General features: G+C 43.3%; 1 protein-coding gene across 2 annotated transcripts in view; it reads left to right on the top strand.

The window, feature by feature from the left end:
- Nucleotides 1–21,187, top strand: part of LOC147899812 (myosin-11-like) — a 120,377-nt gene that overhangs the window by 44,846 nt on the left and 54,344 nt on the right. For both annotated transcript variants that reach the window (XM_087377032.1, XM_087377031.1), the window contains 7 exons: nt 8,573–8,699; nt 8,803–8,976; nt 13,973–14,104; nt 14,231–14,340; nt 14,518–14,578; nt 14,850–15,027; nt 15,174–15,379. In XM_087377032.1, coding sequence (XP_087233158.1) covers nt 8,573–8,699; nt 8,803–8,976; nt 13,973–14,104; nt 14,231–14,340; nt 14,518–14,578; nt 14,850–15,027; nt 15,174–15,379 — 988 coding nt within the window. The remainder of the gene's footprint in view (nt 1–8,572; nt 8,700–8,802; nt 8,977–13,972; nt 14,105–14,230; nt 14,341–14,517; nt 14,579–14,849; nt 15,028–15,173; nt 15,380–21,187) is intronic.

Raw genomic sequence — 21,187 nt, 5'->3', positions numbered from 1 at the left:
AGCACGTAGGAGGAAGGATGTGGGAGTAGATTAGGATTAGATGTCACATCAAAAAGTGTACAGTAAGGGGTGGATGGGGACTTATATAGTCCCTCCACATTTCCCACCTAAGAGGCCTCTAAAGGTCCTCTAAATTGCCCCTTTTCCCCCTTCATTACAACCATCCCTTCCCATAGGATTTTGCCCTCAAAATTTCATAGCATGGCTGTCCAAAAAGTGCAGCAAACAGCAACTACTAATTAGCCCGGTAGGAGATAGGGGTCTTGGACAATGATTTCTGGCTGCCATGAATTTTCATCCTCAGGGTATCCCCACCACTTGATAAGATACTCTATGTAGACCTTGTTTCGGAGTATATGGTCTTTGAAACCCATGATGCACTCTAGAACATAGAGGATGTGGCCCTCCTCATCCATAGGTGGCAACTCAGGAAGAACATGGACATGCTGTCCCACATGTGGTTTCAGCAAAGACACATGGAAAGCATCATGGATCTTGGAGCTACTAGGTAGCTCCAACTGATATGCTACCTCTCCAACCTTGCAGATGATCTTGCAAGGACCGTAATACCTATGAGCAAGCTTTGTGTTGGTATTACCTTTCAGCGAGGCATAATGGTTCTTATGGAGACGCAAGATAAATATTTCCTACGTTCATCCGCATATTTCTTCTGCTTGGCTTGGGCATCCGGCATAATCTTTTTTGCCAATTGCAGAAGGGCATCCATCCTCTCCAGGTCATTCCATGCTTGCTGATTTTTCAGAGCCATGTCATCAATTGAAGAAGGCATGTTGACCTTGCATCTGTACATTGCCTCAAAGGGGCTCATGCTGATGGAGAGATGCTTGGTACAGTTGTAGGAAAATTCAGCAAGTGCCAACCGTTTATCCCAATACTTCTGAGTATCATGACAAAGGTGCGTCAAATAATCCTCCACCCATTTGTTCACCCTTTCCGACTGTCCATCAATCTCAGGATGGTAAGCAGTACTAGGTTTGAGTAAAGTACCCACTGTTGTAAGTAACTCCTGCCAAAAGTGACGCATAAAATTTGCAACTCTGTCATTGGCAATTTCAAGAGGGAAACCATGATGCTTAAAGACATGCTCAATGAATTGCCAAGCAACTTGTGATGCTGAATACTGGGTCTTAGTGGGTATGAAATAGGCCTGTTTTGTCATTCTATCCACCACACCAAAGATGCTGTCCCATCCCCTCTCTGTAGAAGGCAATCCTGTGATGAAATCCATCGCTATGTGCGTCTATTTACCCTTTGGAGTGGGTAATGGCTGCAAGAGACCTGCACTTATTTAACCACATCCCTCCACATGCCATTCTAGGTAAAGCTCCGCTTGATTCTTTCATATGTTTTAGTGACATCCGCATGTCCAGTCATGGGAGAGGAGTGCATTTCTTGCAAAACCAACTATCTATACTTTGAGTCTTGCACTAAATAACTCGTGCCCTGGCACCACAACAGCCCATTATGCAATTTGAATTCCGGATGACCCTGACTAGAAGGCTTTTGCAAATCTGAAAATATGGAGCTGCCTTAGAATTATGCATATAGTCTTCCTGAATGCCATGAATCCACTCCTGAAATATGGTAAAGATAGTAGACAAATGTGAAGCCTACATCCTGGATGACGTATCCGCAACCACATTTTCCTTACCTTTTCTATACTCAATGTCAAAATCATAGGATTGGACTGTGGCCAACCACCTCTTCTGCTTATATGACAAATTTGGCTGGGTGAAAAGGAATCTGAGTGTCATTTGTTTTCACCTTAATTTTACTCCCGTACAGATAGTGGTACCATTTCTTGAAAGCATGCAAGATAGCTAGCATCTCCTAATCATAAACATGGTAATTGTGTTCTTTGGCATCAAACTTCTTGCTTTCAAAGGCTATTACCCCATGTTCTTGCCTCCGAACAGCCCCCAATTCTTTGCCACTGGCATCTGCCTATGAAAGGATGCAAAATACCAAGACAGGTGCATGAGTGAGAGCAAATTTCAGGTCTTCAAAGCTGCGTTGTGCTTCCTTTGACCACCGAAAAGCATTCTTCTTCAAGAGGTCAGTAAGAGAAGCTGCCCTCTTGGCAAATTTGCGAATAAAGCTGATGCATCCTCAAAATTTCTAGCACTTGCTTCACATGCTTAATGTGCTCTTGCCTATCCTTGCTGTAACTGAGGATATCATCACAAAAAACCAGCACACATCTGAAAAGAAGTGGCTGCAATCTCTTGTTCATGAGGGCCTGGAAGGTGGCCGGTTCATTAGTCAATCCAAAAGCCATCACCTTGAATTCATACAAGCCCCGTTTTTGTCCGGAAGGCCGTTTTATGCTCATCTCCTTCTTTCACTGTGATTTGATGGTAACTAGACCTCAAATCTATCTTCGTGAAAAACTGAGCACCCTTGAGTTCATCCAATTGGTCATCTAGCTTGCGGATTGGAAACCTGTTTTTGATAGTGGCCTTGTTTAGATCCCTGTTATCAATGCACATGTGGTACGATCCATCTTTCTTCTTCAAAAGAAGAAACTGCCCGCCGGGGGGGGGGGGGGCAAAAGGAGAAGTGCTATGAGAGATGAAGTCCTTCTCAAGCAATTCCCGCTCTGTACGGTCACTTCCTCCCGCTCAACCTTAGAAAGACGGTATGGGGCTTTGTTTATGGGCTAACGGCGAAGGTCTAGAACAATGGCATGATCCACATCCCTCTTGGGAGGCAATTGGGATGGCATATCAGCAAATACATCAGCAAACTCTGAGAGCAATTGCTACATATCACAATCCTCAACACGGGGAACACTACCCCCTGAGATACTGACACATTTAATGCATAGAGGTATGCTCCTTCCTGAGCTCTTTGGCCGACTGCCTTGCTGAAATGACCTGCAATTTAGGAGTGGCAGTGCCATGCAATGCTACAATTCTACCCTTGTGGACAAAGCTGAGTGATAGGGCATTTAAATCCATGCTGATTTTACCCAAAGATTTTAACCAATCGCAGCCCAAGACAGCATCTATTGGGCCCATGTCAAGTGCCAAGAGATCCCTAACAAATTCATAATCCTTAGAGGGCTTGATCCTTGCATCTTGGCAACCATTTGCCACCTGTACTCTCAGCCCATGATCCAGTCTCAGTAGCAATCAGTCCCACTTTTTGTAAGGTCTTAGAATTGGTGAAACTATGAGTGCTACCCCTTTCCACAAGCATGGGAAGAGTCCTGCGATTAATGTGCCCTTTCAATCTGATAGTTTCAGCACTTTTGGCACCCATCAAGGCATGAGAAGAGATAGTATAAATTGTTTGTTGCGCATCCCAATAGATCTCCTCCTCGTCCATATAAGCATTTCCATTTGCATCCTCTCGTGCATGAAAGGCATAGCAACCTGATGCTCCGCATGAGAGACTGTAGGCCAACGGCCTGATATGTCATCGGTGAGATGAGTGTCATTTGATTGTGTACCATGCATATTATGTTCAATAGCATAAAGGGAAAATCAACCCCCTTCGTGGTCCAGTATGTGGAGCTTCTTCCACGTCATGTTGTGCACCTTTTGACTCATCATTAGTTGCATCCGAGGTCTCAGAAGCATTCATTAACTCATCATCCGATATCTCAATAATCATGCTGAGTTTTGCTGTGCCAGTGTTATGCATTTTGCAAACTTCATGATGCTCAGGTGTCCATTCCTCACCACATTAAATCATAAATTTTCTCGCTTTTTGCTGTCAATAATAGCCGTGATGTGTTGCTTAAATTCTGATTTTTCATTTCCAGCACTTGGCTTAGCATTAGCCAATCTAAAGAAGCGGGCTTCTCTGAAGTTTTGTCAGCCAACTTAAAAGGCGTGCCTTGCATTTTTGCTCTGCCTTTATCATTTACCACCGGAGGAGAGGCTTTTCCTGCACCCCTTACACGTGGACCATGGTACAGCCACATGCTTTGGCAAAGGAGCCTCATTTGGATGTGTAGGCGTGGGGGGAGGTTTTATCAATACTTGTCAGCATTCAGACTGCATATGCCCAAATTTATCACATTCAAAGAAAGAGCTTGCAAATTTGCCCCATTTTAATTTAAGGAAAACCTACTGGGATGGCATACCTGCTATATCAACTTGCAAAGCCACATGTGGAGGAGTGGGCTTGTAAAACCGGTTGGCATTACTTGGAGAACCTTGAGGGCAAATCACTTTCCCCGAAGCTTCAACTAAGTAGGGCAATGCGGGCCTGCAATACAAAGGCAAATCAACCACCTCCACCATTATGACGTATGCGACTTTGATAATCCTTGGTAGGCATCCAAGAATAGACATGCATCGATTGATTGCCAAAGAAAAGCGGAGATTTGAGTAGAAGTTATTGCTTATATTGGGTATTAGTAAAGATGATTTCGACCACTGTGCCACATCCTCTGCGTCAGGCATACGTCCCAAAAAAAACAAAACCATTGCTTTTTGAGCCAAACTCATAACCGGTCCAAATAAACTTGTCCTAGGATTGAAACCTGAAACTCTGGGTCTGGCTTATCATCCCAAGCATGATTGATTTCTGAAAATCCTTCTTGTGATGTATCAGAAAACACCCGCGCACCCACGCACACACCTTGTGGGAAACACCTGCATCTGATAGGAATAATTGACACGGAAGTAATTGACATTCGGTCTTCTTACATACCAAGCCTGATATGGTGTTTTGACCTTGAGTTCTTTAGTGGGACACCTATTCAAAACATGATAGAGCATGTCATTGCTTCCATCCAGATGTGAGGTTGTCCTTTGGTCTTAATCATGCACTTGGCCATTTCCATTAGTGGCATGTTCTTTCGCTCAACCACTCCATTATGTTGACAAATATAGTAGGCCGTGCATTGTATGATGCCTTTCTCGTCCAAATAGTTTGCTAGCTCCTTGGACATGTACTTTCCCGCTGTAGCTAGACCTAAGGTTTGTATCGTGTATGTAGATTGATTTTCTACCATAGCAATGATTGCAAACACAATGAACACTTAAGATTTTTTCTCGAGTGCAAAGATCCAATTGAATCTTAAGAACTCATCTATAAAAGTAACAAATAAAAGTGACCTCCAAGGGACTAAGTCGTCATAGGACCACAAACTTCACTATGAACTAGCTGCAATTTCTTTGCACCCCTGACTGCACCATCCTTGGGGAATGAGAAGCTATGCATTTTTCGAAGAATACATGCCTCACATACATGCATTGGAGGAGATTTCAAAGGACTGCAAGACATCTACAATCTGAAATTTCCACAAAGGCGTAAGACTAGCAAAGTTGACATGCCCAAACCTGGCATGCCATGACTCTGCATCTTGCATGCCATAATTCTTTTTTCACATGCATGAGAGAGTGTGCCTGATAACACCAATCTTCCATGAATGAGGAATTGAAAACAAATTCTTCTTTATCCATGGGACATACAAAGTATCATGAATGCGCAGATCAAAGACACCAATGGATGTACGCAAAGTCACACCAATCCCTCCAATTGGGTAAGAAGAGTTGTTGATACAATATACCTTAGTGCCAATAGGAGCGCATGACAACATATCAAATAAGTCCTTTGGATGTAAAGAATGCCTTCTTGTATGTTGATTTGCAAGAAGAGGTCTATATGGAGTAGCCACCGGGTTATGTGCATGTTGTTCATCTTGAGTTTGTTTGCAAGTTGAAGAAAGCCTTGTATGGCTTGAAAGCACCCAGAGCATGGTCTGACAAGATAGGACAATATCTTGTCACTATTGGCTTTCAGATTTCCACGGCAGATTTCTCACCTTATGTTAGAAAAACAGTTATAGTAGCGGCATCTACCTTTCCTTTTAGAGTTGCAACATCCTTTTTGTCCTTACCAAGAGTATGTCCTATGTCATGATTGGGTTGATATTTTCCTCTTGCCTTATGTTTCATAGTATAAGCTTGCTCTCTATTGCGCACACTTGTTGACATGTTCTTCCTAGTCTGCTCTTTTTGGAACAGAAGTCCCACAAACTCTTGAAAGATGAGAGGGTTGGGATTCCCCTTGAGGGATTATTGAGTGATGCTTGAAAAGCATAGTCACAAGAAACGTCTTGTTTGTTTTATCGTTTCGACTTGTTTCGTTTCATTTCATTTCATCTTTTTGGACAAAACAGATAGGTATTGAAATGAAGCTTAATAACAAGGATTTCGGCAAATAAGATATGCTATATTCAAGTTTAGAGTGAAAAAGAGAAATACAAGTCAAGACACCTAAAAAGGAAATTCAAAACACAAACAGGTTCTTCAAATTTAGTTCAAGCTTTCAATCTCGCATTGCAAGCGATGGCAATCAATGCAACATCAAGCCAATTGCTATGCATCTGTTTTTGACCACCTCTTGTGTGGCCAGCTTGCTTGTTGTACTTGAGTGTCTCCAAGAGCCACCTTGGGACTGTTGTCTGTTTTCTAATGACATCCCTCTCCTTTGCAACTGCCTGTTTCATATTGGTTGCAAATCAAGCTGAACGTCAGCATCGTGAGGAGGTTGCGAACTGCTAGAAGCACTGGGATTTGTATCCTGCAAAGTCTGATCTGAATCTATGTTTGGGGCAGCAAGGTATCAAACACATCAAAAGCAAAGAGGGGCAGCAAGGAATCAAGCAATATGTGTTTTAAACAGTCGAGCCAAGGTATAGCTGCTTTCTTAGCAAAAAATACGTCTCTATTGACAGTAAACTTGCAAGTGCGAAGCCAATACAACTTGTATCCTTTGCTCTGTGAGCTATAGCGAATATAAATGCATTTGACGGCCTTATCTTCAGCTGAGAGATAACATGCACATATGCCAAGGATCCAAACACCCATATGTGTGAAATCACAGGCTTCCGGCCCGTCCATGCCTTTAAGGAGTGATGGTCTTCAGTATTGGTGTGGATGCTCTATTGAGCAGATAGTTGACATACATGATTGCGTCTAAATCGTTAGGCAAAGACTTCACCTTAAGCATGCATTTGGTCATTTCCATCAATTTTCTTTTTTTCCGCTTGGTGACTCCGTTTTGTTATGGAGCGTATGGCACTGTGTATTGATGTATTATAACCTGTGCTGCTAAGAAATCTGAAAATTCACGAGAGATATACTCACCCCCCATGGGAGTGCAGAGGGTGATTAGCTTGCTCCACTGTCGTCCTTAGCCATGGCAAGAAAGTGCTTAAAGCAAGAGAAGACATTAGACTTGGACTTTTAAAGGATAAAATCCAAGTATGTCTGGTGAAATGATCCACAAAGGTGACCAAGTACAAATAGCCCCAAATGATGCTATCTGCATTGGCCTCCATACATCACTATGCATGAGATTGTTGGAGGTGGTGGCCTCACCCCTCGGTTGGGCCTAGTGAAGCATGGTTTATTGGTGGGGGCTCGCGACTGCTAGACACGTGTACATCTGAAGGGGAGAAAATCCCATAAGCATAAGTAGTATTTGGAGACCTTTAAATATAAGGGCTCCACTGAACCCTCTATAGTCTCCCGAGGCCTTTTGGGGCGCTGTGGAGCTTTACACGTGGCTATGGGGTGGCCTTGTACCCATGATTTTTGGGCCACGTGGCATTTGATACGTGTCCCAACATGGCATTAGAGCAGGTTTGCGCGTCCTGATTGTCGCGTGCGTGACACATGGTGGTTGGCCCGGCTTCTGGAATGTATTTGTGTGTGAGCAATCCAACACTTAAAAGTGACAAGCAAGAGACAACGTGATATGATTGTATATTCATAAACCAATGTTGTTTGATTGGGAGGATTAAAAAAGAAATTACACCTTTCTTTGAAGATGGAAAATTTCCATGTTTTAAAATCTCCCCCAATAACTTAAACTAATCTGTCTTTGTGCATATGTCTTTGCACAACAAACCTTGCAAATGGTGGATGATTGCACTATGGCAATCAAGTTCCTAGTACTTGGCTGGACTAAGAGAAAGTTTTACTCAAAGAATCCTTCAAAAGAACAAGTAAAAAAAGTCCTCGGAGATGTGGGACTCTTGGAGTATGGCCAAAGTCCCCATTAACCACTAGATCAATAGACATCATGAGGTCATTCGTAAGTTAGAAGACCTTACCAAGTTCCATGAGAATTGAACGATTCACATGCAGTCTTAAAGATGATTTTAAGATGAAGTACATAGAAATGCTCCGAAACCTTTAAAAGAACTTTTAATTTTATGAATCTATAACGATTCTGCAGCAACGTTTAAAGTGCCTTCAAAATCCTCGGCCTTCCATGAAAGAAAAGGAAGAAGCTGAGAATATGTGTGAATCTAAAAAATGTTAATGCAGCCACAATCAGAGATCACTACCCTTTACCATTGACAGAGAGTTTTGGAACATGTAGCCGAGTCAGACGTGAAGAAATGCCTTTGGCCAATTGATACAAAGGAGGAAGTAGCTCTCTGCAGTGGAAGTGGACTTTTAAGTGACTTGTGTCTTCTTGCTATGTTCTTGGGGGTTTCTCTTTTACTGAATATTTGTATAGAGTGAAGAAGAATGGAGAAACTGTATCTCTGTTCTTATTGGTGTTGTTTGCACTGTAGCATGTTTCCAAAATCAACCAATGAGACGTTTGCTACAAGGCTATTTCAGACCTTCAGAAATAATGGGCGCTTTAAAGTACCAAAGCTTGCTTATACCGACTTCACTATTTCTCATTATGCGGGTGAGGTATGCAATTCTTGTGAATTGACCAAACATGTAGACTATGTGCTAGTAGGTATAAGAAGTTAGTTAGCCACATATTACATGCTCAATTTCTATTCTTTTGCAGGTCACTTATCAAACAGATTTATTTTTAGATAAAAACAGGGATTACGTTGTTGTGGAGCATCAAGCTTTGATGCAAGCTTCAAAGAGTCCTTTTGTGTCTGGTCTCTTTCTCTCTCTTTCGGAAGATGCTTCAAAGTCATCTTACAAGTTCTCGTCTGTTGCAACACGATTCAAGGTAGGCAAGGAGAATCTCATAAAAGTTTGTTTACATGGTGTACTGTGGGATTGGGGTGTGCATAGATTACTTTGCTTCCTGAGTTGACATGATTCACGCTGTTATGACCTTGGTTTATTTCCCTACTATATGTGTGTGTGTGTGCATGCATGCATATGTGTGTGTGGGGGAGACTTCCCATATTGTAAATTCATGAGCATATAAATACAATGGATTTTACCCAAAAAAAAAAAAAAGTGTGTGGGGGGGGGGGGGGGGGGGGTAAAAGGGTAACCATGCACATAAGCAGCAGTAAATTCTTTTCTTTATTATGGTCCACAGGAAGCAGTTGTTATTTTAATTGCATAATATGGACCATAGCTATTAGTTTTTAAGAATTCTTGTCTTCATTTTTTGGAACAACTTTTTTATGACTTTGAGGCATTATTCTATAGTTTTCTGCAATGTAGAAAAACACATTAAGCTGTCTATGGTGGTTTGATAACCCTTCACCATAACAATACAAAGGCTAGTCATCACGGATAATACTTGCAGGATAATTTGGGAAAATCACTGCAGAATGTGTCAAAATCATTTGGTGTTACATCTGAAAAAAGTTTTTCTTTTCAGTTTCGTAGAAGATAGATAGTCATAAGAAGGGTGCTCAAACTACAGCAGAGTTTGAATCTTGAGAACTCTACTGTATGCATCTCTCTCTCTCTCTCTCTCACGAGGTCAACTAGCACAAAAAGCAACAGAAAGGTACTAAGATTTGGATAGCAGAACAACTCACATGAGCTCAACTAGCAGAAAAGTCAATGGAACTAGCTAAGGTAAGGGCTGCAGGAAAATGGGTAGTATATCGTGAGGGCATAGCCCTCATCAAGGAGTTTAAATCAAAATCAAAAGGCTCTAAGTTTTAAAGTGATGTATGGCCAATTATATCTCTTTTATTTCAGTTTACAATGTAGGTAATCTAAATAACTTGGAGTTGCTTTGCACTCCTTGGAGATGCCTTGTGCCCTCCCTAATCAAATGTATTAGTTTTGGGGTTTTTTGTTGTCCCATAGACGTATGGTCTCCCGTGGACATTAATAAACTTTCTTTGTTTCTCTCTCTATAATGAAGGGGAAAAAGGGCCAAGTTAGAGGTCCTTTAGATGGGAAAATGTGGAGGGACTATAAATTAGCAATGTAGAAAAGGGGGTAGGGGCAGATTTGGAAAGGGAGATGGGGACTTATATAGTCCCTTCTTATTTTCCATCTAAAGGACCTCTAACTTGGCCCTTTTTCCCCTTCATTACAGCCATCCCCATTGGCTGGGGACTCCTATTAGAGGGGAAACGGCCCATTCCCATTACGGACCCAGAGATTTGGTGCATGCTTTTTATCCGATATCCCAGGTCAGATGCCACCAGATATGTCCTCTATGCCTAGACCCACTACTTGTTACTTGTTCACTGTGCAAGACGTAAGGAATGCCCTCCTTTGTCTACACAACCAGAGAGCACCAGACCATGAGGGGCTACGTACATAGCATTTTGCACATGGACAGGAGGTCTTGGTCCCGGCTCTAGCGCAGTTGTTTAACCATGCAATATGTCACGGATTTCCACCTACTTGGAGCACTACCACAATTGTACCGATACATAAGGCAGGGGACCCCATGGATACTGGGAACTACCACACTCTCATGATTGGTCACACTCTGGCTAAGATTTATGGATTTCTCCTCTCTTTTGCTCCCCTGTACTGCTGGTACAGAAGAAGGATGGTTCTTTACGTATGTGCGTCGATTATCGCACTCTAAATAAAATGACCATCAAGAATAGATTCCCTATTCCACGCACAAGTTGCTAATCTCAAAGAGGAGAACGAGAAGCTGAGGACAGATGCACATGGGGAGGATGGGGAGTTTTACCATTTGATATGCACATACCTAATGGTCATGGTACTTTTCACATGTGTTAATATCACCTACGTTGAGGTTTGTGAAAAGTATAGTGCCCATCGGATATGGTTTGCATGGTCGAAGTTTCCACAAACCCTGTTTTTCACCAAGTCTTATGCACAAAACACACTCTGAGGTGTGTTATTCAAATGCGAACTAACTCCATGGTCATGATACTTTGCATGTATGTCAATACCACCTATTTTTCAGTGCATGCAAAGTATCATGCCCATCTAATATGCTTTGGGTGGTCAACGTTGCCATAAATCCCATTTTTCAACAAGGGTTATGCGTAACCGTAAAAGCTTTGAGGTGCTATTTTCCCCCAAATACATCATCATATGCTCACGATGTCACTACAGAGGGACACGGCCCATATGAGACGATACATGACGACATCATATAGTTCTCCATACGGGTGATATCCTTCTTCTTGGTGACTTCAATGCATGTATAAATGCATGTATAAGTGATAGACATGAGGGTTGCTAGATTTTACGTCTGATTCCCTTATAGTGCCGAAGCTAGATGTAGTAGAGCTTGGGATAGGTAGACACTTGGTAGATGCAGCACATGTGATAGCATATGGGCGACACCTACTTGAGTTGGGGACAATTCATGATTTGATCATATATAATGGTCTCCAGTGATGGTCATCATCTAGCAGTCTCACTTGCTTCCCACATGGTGGGGGAATGAACCCAGTGGACTACCTAATGGGTCCCTTAGCCTCCACCTCACGGATACATGACTTTATTGTGCCTGTCCCCCCATTCAGTGTTGATCACTCATACCTAGCCTTTCGCTTATTTGCTACTATGCCAGTTACAGGGAGGGCCCATCCGTTATCTACTCAGGTCCAGGTCAATTTTGATCGTGCCCTTGATCTTGTCTATGTAAGCCACTTAGTGCAGGAGATCCCGGCCGCACTACTTGGAGAGTATGGAGATCTTGCCCATGCCTCGGGCACCCTTACCTTAGTAGTACAAGATGTCGCCATCAGGTCCTTCCCCACGACTAGATCTGCACATGCCCCATCGAGAAGATGCCCCAAATCCGTTGGTATGATGACGAATGCAGAGAGATAAGAGCTTACGTCACACGTGAGCGAGCCCTAGGCCATTTGACGTCATTGGATGCACAACGGATCTCCAGACGATTGACACGTCGTAAGAGGCGAGCTTTCATTACTCATAGGATGGAAGAGGTGATTGGATCATTGCGAGGGGGAGATCCTACAGAGAGCTCTAGGTCAAGGAGGTTTTCGGAGACAGCACTTCACCCTAGACCACATCTTCACCATGAGGGCTATCATCAAGGAGGCGAGGTCGAGACGGTAGAAAGTCTATGCTTGCTTTGTAGACTTTCGAAAGTCCTTTGACACTATCCCATGATTCTGCATGATCAGGAGGCTACGGGAGATGCAAATTCCAAAGATCTTGATTTGGGGGGCGATGAACCTGTCAAAGTGAAAGTTTGTGCCCCAAGAGGCCTATCAGATTGGATTGAGAGCATGATCAGTGTGAAGCAGGGATGCCCCCTTTCACCGACTCTTTTCAAATTGTACATTGATGAGATCGCATCCTTCATAGACCGCCTAGAAGGTGTGGGATCACTACATGCTGATTTGATGATACAGATACTACTATATGCAAATGACATAGCCCTAATACCATCTTTAACAGAGGGGCTACAGAGACAGACAATCACCTGCTTGATCCCATGCATATCTTCAAGAATGTGGCATCTACCATTTGGGAGCATTTGAACGGGACACGAGAGGCACAGAGGCAGGCCACAAACTGGCTAAGGATGAGAAGAAGGGGGTCAGGAAGAGAAGTGGCGCGAAGGGTGAAGAAAATGGTGAAGCGCCCGAATCAAACTCTCCACAAACGCAAAATTCTCTCTTGGGTGATGCACAAATATTCAAAGTCGGCGTGGCAAGACGCATGGAAAGAATGGAAGCAGTGCGTTAACGTAATGATCCGACTGGAAGAGTAAAAAACGAGTCTAAGTATTGGCTCGGATTCTTTTCCTCCTTGTTACTTGGGCTTATTGCCTAAGCCAATGGAGATGACAAGTGCCAAAAGAAAGATCAAGCCATTCGGGCATATTTTACTTTGGGCAGGTTGGAAGTTCTGGCCGGGTGAGCAAATTGGTTCACTTGGACAGGTGGCGAGCGGCAAGCTGATGCTGTGTCTATGCTTTTGAGTAAGCTCCAAGCAAGTGGAGTGGAGGAGGAGATAGCTGATATGAGGACAATATGGATCAGGGGAGAGAGCAAGCATGGCCCCGTTGAGCGAGGGACACAAACCAACACGGAGTGGGGCCAGAGCACACACCATCGAAGTTCGACCTATCTCAGCTCTCATTAGAGGAGATCGCTAGAGACGAGGCATCACCCTTGACATAGCACATCGGATCCAGCGATCGAGGATACCACGTCCTCCTCCACATCGCGAGACAGCCCGACAGATGCAGATCCGGGAGACTTCTCATCACATCGGAGAGATACAACGATGCTCGGGTTTCGGTTTTGGAGTCTCAGAACTCAGCTCACTTTTGATCTTATATTTGAGTTTCTTTGTTTGAGCTTTTGAGTTTCGTATCTTAGCATAGCACTGAGCAAAAAAGCCTTAGCGTACCTTTTTCTTTGTTTCAGCCCCGTGAGGCTTGTATGAGCTATCTTTTTTCTGGTGTATTTTTGTCCCATAGGCCTGTGAGGTCTTTCGAGTACGTTAATATATCTTCTTTCTTTCCTCTCTCTCTCTCTCTCTCTCTCTTCTCTTTCTTGTCTGGATTTATATACTACCATAGATATCTGATATCATTTGAAAACCAGAGGGTTGCTTGATTAGATTCTGATAAGAACATAAGCATTGCATTTCCTTTTATGTTCTAATGTTTGGTTTAGTTTTGTGCGTCATTCCAACAACTGAAAACCCCCCTGCCCTTTCCCTTCTCCCATCGCCCACCTTGCTTTACTCCTCTGCTTTCAAATTCTCTGTTTATGAGAGTGGATATATAGTGTTGAAAGGTTCCATTGACAGTTTTTATCAATTCACAGCAACAACTTCAATCACTTATGGAGACTTTAAGCTCAACAGAGCCACATTACATACGTTGTGTGAAGCCAAATAATATGAATAAACCTGGGCGATTTGAGAATCCAAGCGTCCTTCATCAACTTCGTTGTGGTGTAAGCTCCTCGACCTTGAGCACTCATTCCTATTTGGTTATTCAGCGTTGTTGTGGTTTAAGGTGAACATATTGTTCCACCATAAATCTTTCTAATTATAATGTCTACCTCCTGACATTTATACAGGGGGTGCTGGAGGCTGTGCGTATTAGTTGTGCTGGATACCCGACGCGCAGGACATATGATGAATTTCTTGATCGCTTTGGTTTATTAGCCCCAGATCTGCTTGAAGGAAAGTAAGGATCTGTATAAGGCTAAACACACTAAATCTAACAAGTCTATGCTTTAAGTAGGATCACAAACTTGAGCTCAGTTTATCTAAGAGGTTATACTTTCAGATTCTGTTAAATGGCGAAGTTTTGATCGTCATGTAAGCTTTTGACATGTGAAGGCATGTTCTGGAAATTTTCCAGCTATGACGAGAGAACAGCAACATACAAGCTTTTGCAGCGGATGAATCTCAGCAATTATCAGGTTCGCAATATTTGAGTTGAACAGTAATTTTTCCTAATATTATGATGTATAGGCCCCATTTGTACAAATGCTTGGTTATGCTTTCCCCTTGATTACATCTCTGTTGGCTTATAGCACCTGTGTTTGAGTTTGTTTGACCTTGTGTCTGACTTGCTATAATTTGTGTCTGTTTGGCAAATAGTGTTCAGAAATAGGACTAAAGTTTGGCATGGGTTTATATCTAGTCTGACCTTCTTACTTCATAAGGCGGTGGTATTTTCATTTGTTGCAGCTGGGGAAAAGGAAGGTGTTCCTCAGAGCTGGACAGATGGTGGAGTTGGATACTCGAAGGTCAGAGGTTTTGAACAGTGCAGCAAGGGCTATACAACGGAAGGTTAGGACCTTCCTTGCTCGAAAGCAGTTTGTAGCCATGCGCAAGGCTGCTGTGCACATTCAGGCACATTGGCGAGGTAAGGAATGACTTAAGATGACAATGTTTCCTCAATCCTGTTTCCTTTGTGAAGGTTGAATTTGTTTGTACACCTAGTGTTGGATAGGGACAGATTGCTGACCTATCTTACGCTAAGACTCTGTGTTGGATTCTTGGTATGGGCAGGTTATCTTGGCCGCCTGTTATACGAAACCAAACGCAGGGAAGCTGCTGCTATCTCAATTCAAAAAATAGTGCGGATGTGGCGATTGCGAAAAGCCTTTAAGTCTTTGCGTAGGGCTGCTATTGTCATACAAGCTTGTGTTCGTGCTACCTTTGCACGGCAGGAGCATAAACGTAGGAAGAGGAAGGACGCTGCGAGCAAAATACAGGTGGGGGAGGGCACTGCACTGGGTTATCCAGTACAATGCTTTGCATATTGTGATTTCCTCTTGAAACTTCATATCTTCTTGTCTGTTTTTCAAATTTACTTATGCAGTGAATTATCCTCTGTAATGCTTTGCATATTCAGATTTCCTCTTGAAACTTCATATCTTGTTGTCTGTTTTTCAAATTCGCGTAGCCCAGATCAAGTCTGACGCAAGCTTAAGCTTTTGTAAGTCAATATTACAAGTGTTTTTCTATTAGCCTTCACGTTTAGTGCTAGTCTTTAGAAAAGTTGAGGGTTCACAGAGTGCTGATACACTCAGTACAAAGACCTCTGTATAAATGGATGCTCAAAGTATATATTGGTGTGGTAATGTATGTGTGAGAGGCTAGAGGATATGTTTAGAATATGGTTAACCTTGTGAGTGATTGTCACGAGATTGAAATCGGACTATTTGTTTTAGAGGAAAAGTTTGTGCTTGTGTTCTTGGATTCATCTAGATATATGTTCTCCATATATTAGTAGATGTGCAAATTTCATGTGGTGAAGTTTTTCTCCATGCTGCAGCGTGTTGATTCTATCTTAAGTGGTGCGTTGCCCTATCAGGTATCTTTCTGAGCATTTTCTGAAATGCTTATTTGGGAGGGTCTGAAACAAAATACTATAGTCTTCACGAGCAGTTGTAGCTTGAATGAAGAGAATGTGGACAGCTCCTTGATTAGCATTCTCCTTGAGCAGTTGTAGCTTGAATGAAGAGAACGTGGACAGCTCCTTGATTAGCATTCTCCTTTAGTGCCAGCCTTTGTCACGGCTGAGTCTTCCCTCAACCTCCAGATTGCTGACAGAAACTCAGTAGGAAGACTTTTGTATGAATGGATTCTCAGAGTATTTGTGAGTGTGATTATGTACGTGAGCCTATGGTTAATGGCTATCAAAGTATGAACCGTGTCAGTCCAAATACCCGTGAACACCTGTGAAGGGTGTATCGGGGTGCCATCCAGGGCCTCTGTACATTTGGTTCTCTAGATGTGACAAGAGGAAATGCTAGCCAGAATCTCCCAGGAAGTGTCTATTGAAGCATGAGAAGCTTTGAAGGGAGAAAATGGTACATCCTGAAGAGAGCAGGTCTCTATCACTTGCCTGCGGACCGAGAGTGCCAAGAAGAAGGCTCACCCTCATAAAACATCTAGGGCCCCGTAAGGGATAACCAGGCAATTGAGCCCCAAGTCATGAAGAAAGGGGAGGTATGAAAAATGCTGAGTATCCGAGCAACCCCTTTCCAAACAGTCCTCGCCTGATTGCAGATCCAAAGGCAATGTCGCACTGACTCCTCTGCAGAATGACAACGAGGACAAGTAGGGTGAGCCCCAAATCGTGATCTCCATAGGTTCACTGGAATCCCTCCATGAATAGAAAGCCGAAAGAAAAGAGTGATCTTTCTATATTTGAGGGATTTCCAGAGCCTCCTCCAAAAGTTTCTATGCAAATCTGTGGTGATGAAGAAGTTGTCCCAATGGGGGGCTCTGGAGGGAATCCAACCCCTACTGCTCAACTGAAATCTCCTGGCATTATCAACTGTGAAACTAAAGAAGGGAATCCCCCTCTCTCAGTGTCCACGATCTATCCACTCCCACTCTCCTGGGTCCCACTGTAAGCACTTGATAGATGCACCTCCATATAACCACAATCTCTAAGATCCCAGGGCCAAGAGCAGAGGGTCGGGGTCTAAATACCACTGCAAGCTCGCTCCGTGATCCACAAAGCCAGCAATCCTGACAGGCTGAAAGGCAACCTCTAGAAGAATATCATCCGTTGATCTAGAGAGTATACCCCCATCCCCAACGTTAAAGGCAAGTGCATCCTCCCCAACCCTCGAAGAGCAATCATCTGATGAGGAACTGCTGTCCTCGAGAAAGCTCCCATCCAAGTGGCAGAAGTAATAGGCATATCAACTGTCCAGTCCACTGGGATGGCTGCACCTATCTGCTGAATCCTACGTGCTACCTCTTTGAGGTGACTCTCGGACTGTAGTCTCTGATCCTCAAGTAGCCTGATAAATGCTTTCCAAGTGCCTACTGTGAAGGTAGGGCCTCTCTCCCATCTAGATCACTGCATGTAATGCGAAGTGCCTAGTGGTCTGCCATGCTCATCAAGAATACTGTCATTCCAAATGACCGACTGCCTATCAATCTCTTCGAGGGTAGAGGGCGGAACCCTGCAAAGTGTATTCCTAAGCTTTTAGGATGAGGAGATCTGAGAGGGGCGGAAGTAAAAATCCAGCGAGGGCTGTCCACCCAATCATCTCCCAAGGTAGGTGTGCAAGCTTGAATGCGTCAAAAAAAGAAGTCCTTCCAAGGTTCCTGCCCAGGCATGAGACCCCTCACCACCACCTTACAAAGCAATGCCCTACATTGCAGGTCCGGGTCAATGATATTAAGGCCCCCTTCACATGTAGGGAGAATAATGGTCTCCCAGGCCACCCTTGCTGCAACATCTGCTGTGCCATCGAGTCCACTCGATAAAAAATTTCTGATTGGTCTAATGAGCTGAGTGATGCACTCTCTAGACCGGCACCAACATGAACACACAAACCAGGCGGTGGCCAAGAGAACCTGGTTCACTACCACAACTCTAGATGCAAGGTCAAGTTTGGCTGAGCTCCAGAAGAGAAGCTTTTTCCTTACACTTGCCAGTGCTGGGGTAAACTGTTGTGCTGGAGAGATGCCCAACCCTACCTGGCGTCCCAAATATTTGATAGGAACACCCCTTTGATTCTGGGAGAAGCCAATGTCAACTCCCCAGCCTGGAGTGTCCTCATCGCTGATCCAAAAGCCAAAGGATTCATGCCAGTTAATGTGTGCTCCTGTAGTTGAGCAAAAGATATTCAAGGCTGTCCGGAAAGCATCCAATGACTGCGAGGAGGCCTCAATAAAGATGGCAGTGTCATCAGCCAACTCACAGTGTAGAAGCTCCTGCTCCTGCCTCAAGGGCAATCTCAGCCCATATAAACCAGCCTAAGATCTGAGAAAGATACTCATAGCTTCAGCTACAAAAAGAAAAAGAAAGGGGGCTAAAGGGCATCCTTGACGGACTGATTTGGGAATCTGAAACCTGTCACCCCTTACCCCTCCAATCAAAACCTGGCTGTGGGCTGATCTGTAAAGGGAGGCCACCCCTCTAATCCATGCATCTGAAAATCCGAATCGTAGAAGAGTGATTGCGAGGAGGCCTCAATAAAAATGGCAGTGTCATCAGCCAACTCACAGTCTAGAAGCTCCTGCATATGATCACCTATCATATCCCAAAAGGCTATGAAAAAAGATGGAGTAAGACCATCTGAAACAGGGCACTTACCCTTATGAAGGGTGGAGAGAGTAGTCCTGAATTCTGTGTTGGTAAATCGTGCCTCAAGTGAGCATATCATCTCTGGTGTGACCAACATAGGTAAACGCTGCCAAACCGCATCTCTAGCCACATCTCTGGCCTGTGTGTCAAGGTCTGCAGAAAGAAGGGAGGCATAAAAATTTATCGCTAAGTGCATGACGGTATCCAGATGAGACTGCAAAACCCCGTCAGAGTCAATAAGCTGCCTGACACTCTCTCTACTATGTCTGCAAGTGTAGAGAAAAAGTGTTTATTGATTCTCCCTCCCATCTGTATCCAAAAAGACTCCCGTGCATGGAAGGCATACTTTACTCTTTGATTTAGCAATGTCTGCAGCTCACGGATCCAAGCATTTGAGGGTCGTTTGTGCTCCTCCCTCTGTAGGGCTGTCAACTGCCAGCGGATACCAATCTCCGGCCTGAGTACCTCACCTTGCCTGGTGGTAAGTGTTGTGGTTACATGTGAAGGTGCGGCCACCTTCCCTACATGTGAGAAACCCAGATCTCCAAGACTGCCTCTGTGAGAGTATTATCTGTGTATAAGGCATCAGGGATCTTGATACTGAAAGATCGTCCTCTTAGATGGGGCTCTGAGATGGACAAAACTACCGGAAAATGGTCGGAGGTGGAAACATCAGGTGCAATGCTAACTGTCCCCCCTCTATCAAGAGCCCAATCATCCACATAGAATCTGTCAATCTGAGCATGGATAGGCATTAGATACACCATTCTGAGAAGGTGCAGCGTCTTTCAGATCTGTGTATTTGGCCATGACAATATCCTAGCCTCCATTTTTTCTAAGCTACATTGAAAATGGTCCAAGATCAACAAAATGGGAACTTGTTTTATAGTTTTAGCTGTGCTGACAGGGAAAAGGATAGACTTCCCTTCAGGTTTGCAGATTTTCAGGTTCGCAAAGCTGAAGAAGAATGCCTATTCATCATTCTCAACTATTACCACCCCAGTCAGAGCTTTGGGGGCAGAACCGTCAAGCAGAAATGGTGAATGCTGAATCTATCACCCTGGCTCTCATAGTGCCCGAATTCTTAATTATAATTGTCACAGACCTCTTTTAAGAAAATTTATATTGTTTATGTGTAAGGATTTATTGTAGAGGCTGATGCAGACTGCTTGTAATAAAATATGTGGACAATATATAAGTGGGTACCAAGTGGCTTATTTGTCAACTGCAGCAAGCTAATATGAAGAGTTGATGGGATGAGGTAGCAGGTTGGTTTAAGAATTACTGAATCACCATAGTGGTCAAATCTTAGGGGTTTAGGCCATGCTCAAATGCATAACCAGCTACAATTGGCTCATACTGATTCTTATTAGCCTGTTTAATATAGTTGTGCTAATCTTAGGAAGTAGAGCGTTCGATGTCAATATGGGGATTGCTGATAAATTGGATAGCCCTTACACTAGTAGTTATTTAGAGACACAATTAAGGTTGTTATTCAGAGACACGATAAAGGTCAACCCTAGCTGGGTTTGATGCAGAATTGCGTTAGTTATTTTAACGTTATGGACTGAACTTTACAAACTCTCTTCACGTTTGCTTGTTTAACTCAGTTTCATACTAAACTTGATATTTGTGTGCAACATGCTGAACTTAGTCATACGTTCACTTCTTAGGCAAAGCCCTTACTTTCTAGCTCTAGTACTAGAAAGTGCCGGTGGTACGCACATCCTCTTATGCAAAGACTCAAAGCCTTGAATTGTCCATCTTATGTTTTGGGACATAGTCATAAGATTGATAACCGAGATGATCAAATGCTATGTTTGGACAAAGGATGCGACCAAACCATCACAATCTCTATGGAATAAAGTTTGGGACGAGCAAGCAGAGTGCAATTTGTAAGAACTAGGCCCCATAGCTACAAGGCCTTGTTAGTTTGAAGCCCAAAAGCTTTTTAGTGCAGCCGTGCTTCCAAATATGGTGAGTAATTTGGAACCCATGAGTTAATGGGGCCTACCACATGTAGCAGGCATATTTTTGAGGTGGAGCCTCATGTAGGTTATTAGGTATGCTAGGTGTCAAAGAGACCAAATGCATCAATTATAAAATAAAAAGCCAGCAAAACTCAAGAATTGTGTGGAAAGGAATTACAAAACTAGTAGGATGTGGATCTGTCATACTCTTGGTATCATAGGGAAACCTTGATGTTTACATCCTTTCTACTTCATTTTTCTTGAAATTGGATCAACTAAAGTAAAGTACCTACCTATGCACGTCCTTAAACTTTGTCACTCTCTAATTAGTCCTTTGAAGTTGGAGACGGAGTTTGTATCATCAACATGTGTTAGTTACGGAAGATTCAACATGTAGGATAGCTCATTGATCTCTTTGAAAAGATGGATGTCCATACTATCATAGGGAAAGCTTGATAGTTGATCCTTTGCACCATGTGTCTTGAATTTGGCTCCAT

Source organism: Dipteris shenzhenensis, chromosome 7, assembly GCF_047967505.1.
Source record: "Dipteris shenzhenensis isolate YYH24624 ecotype China chromosome 7, Dip_SZ_1.0, whole genome shotgun sequence".
Taxonomy (NCBI): domain Eukaryota; kingdom Viridiplantae; phylum Streptophyta; class Polypodiopsida; order Gleicheniales; family Dipteridaceae; genus Dipteris; species Dipteris shenzhenensis.
The sequence above is the reverse complement of the archived record's forward strand: the minus strand, read 5'-3'. Positions and strand labels throughout refer to the sequence as shown.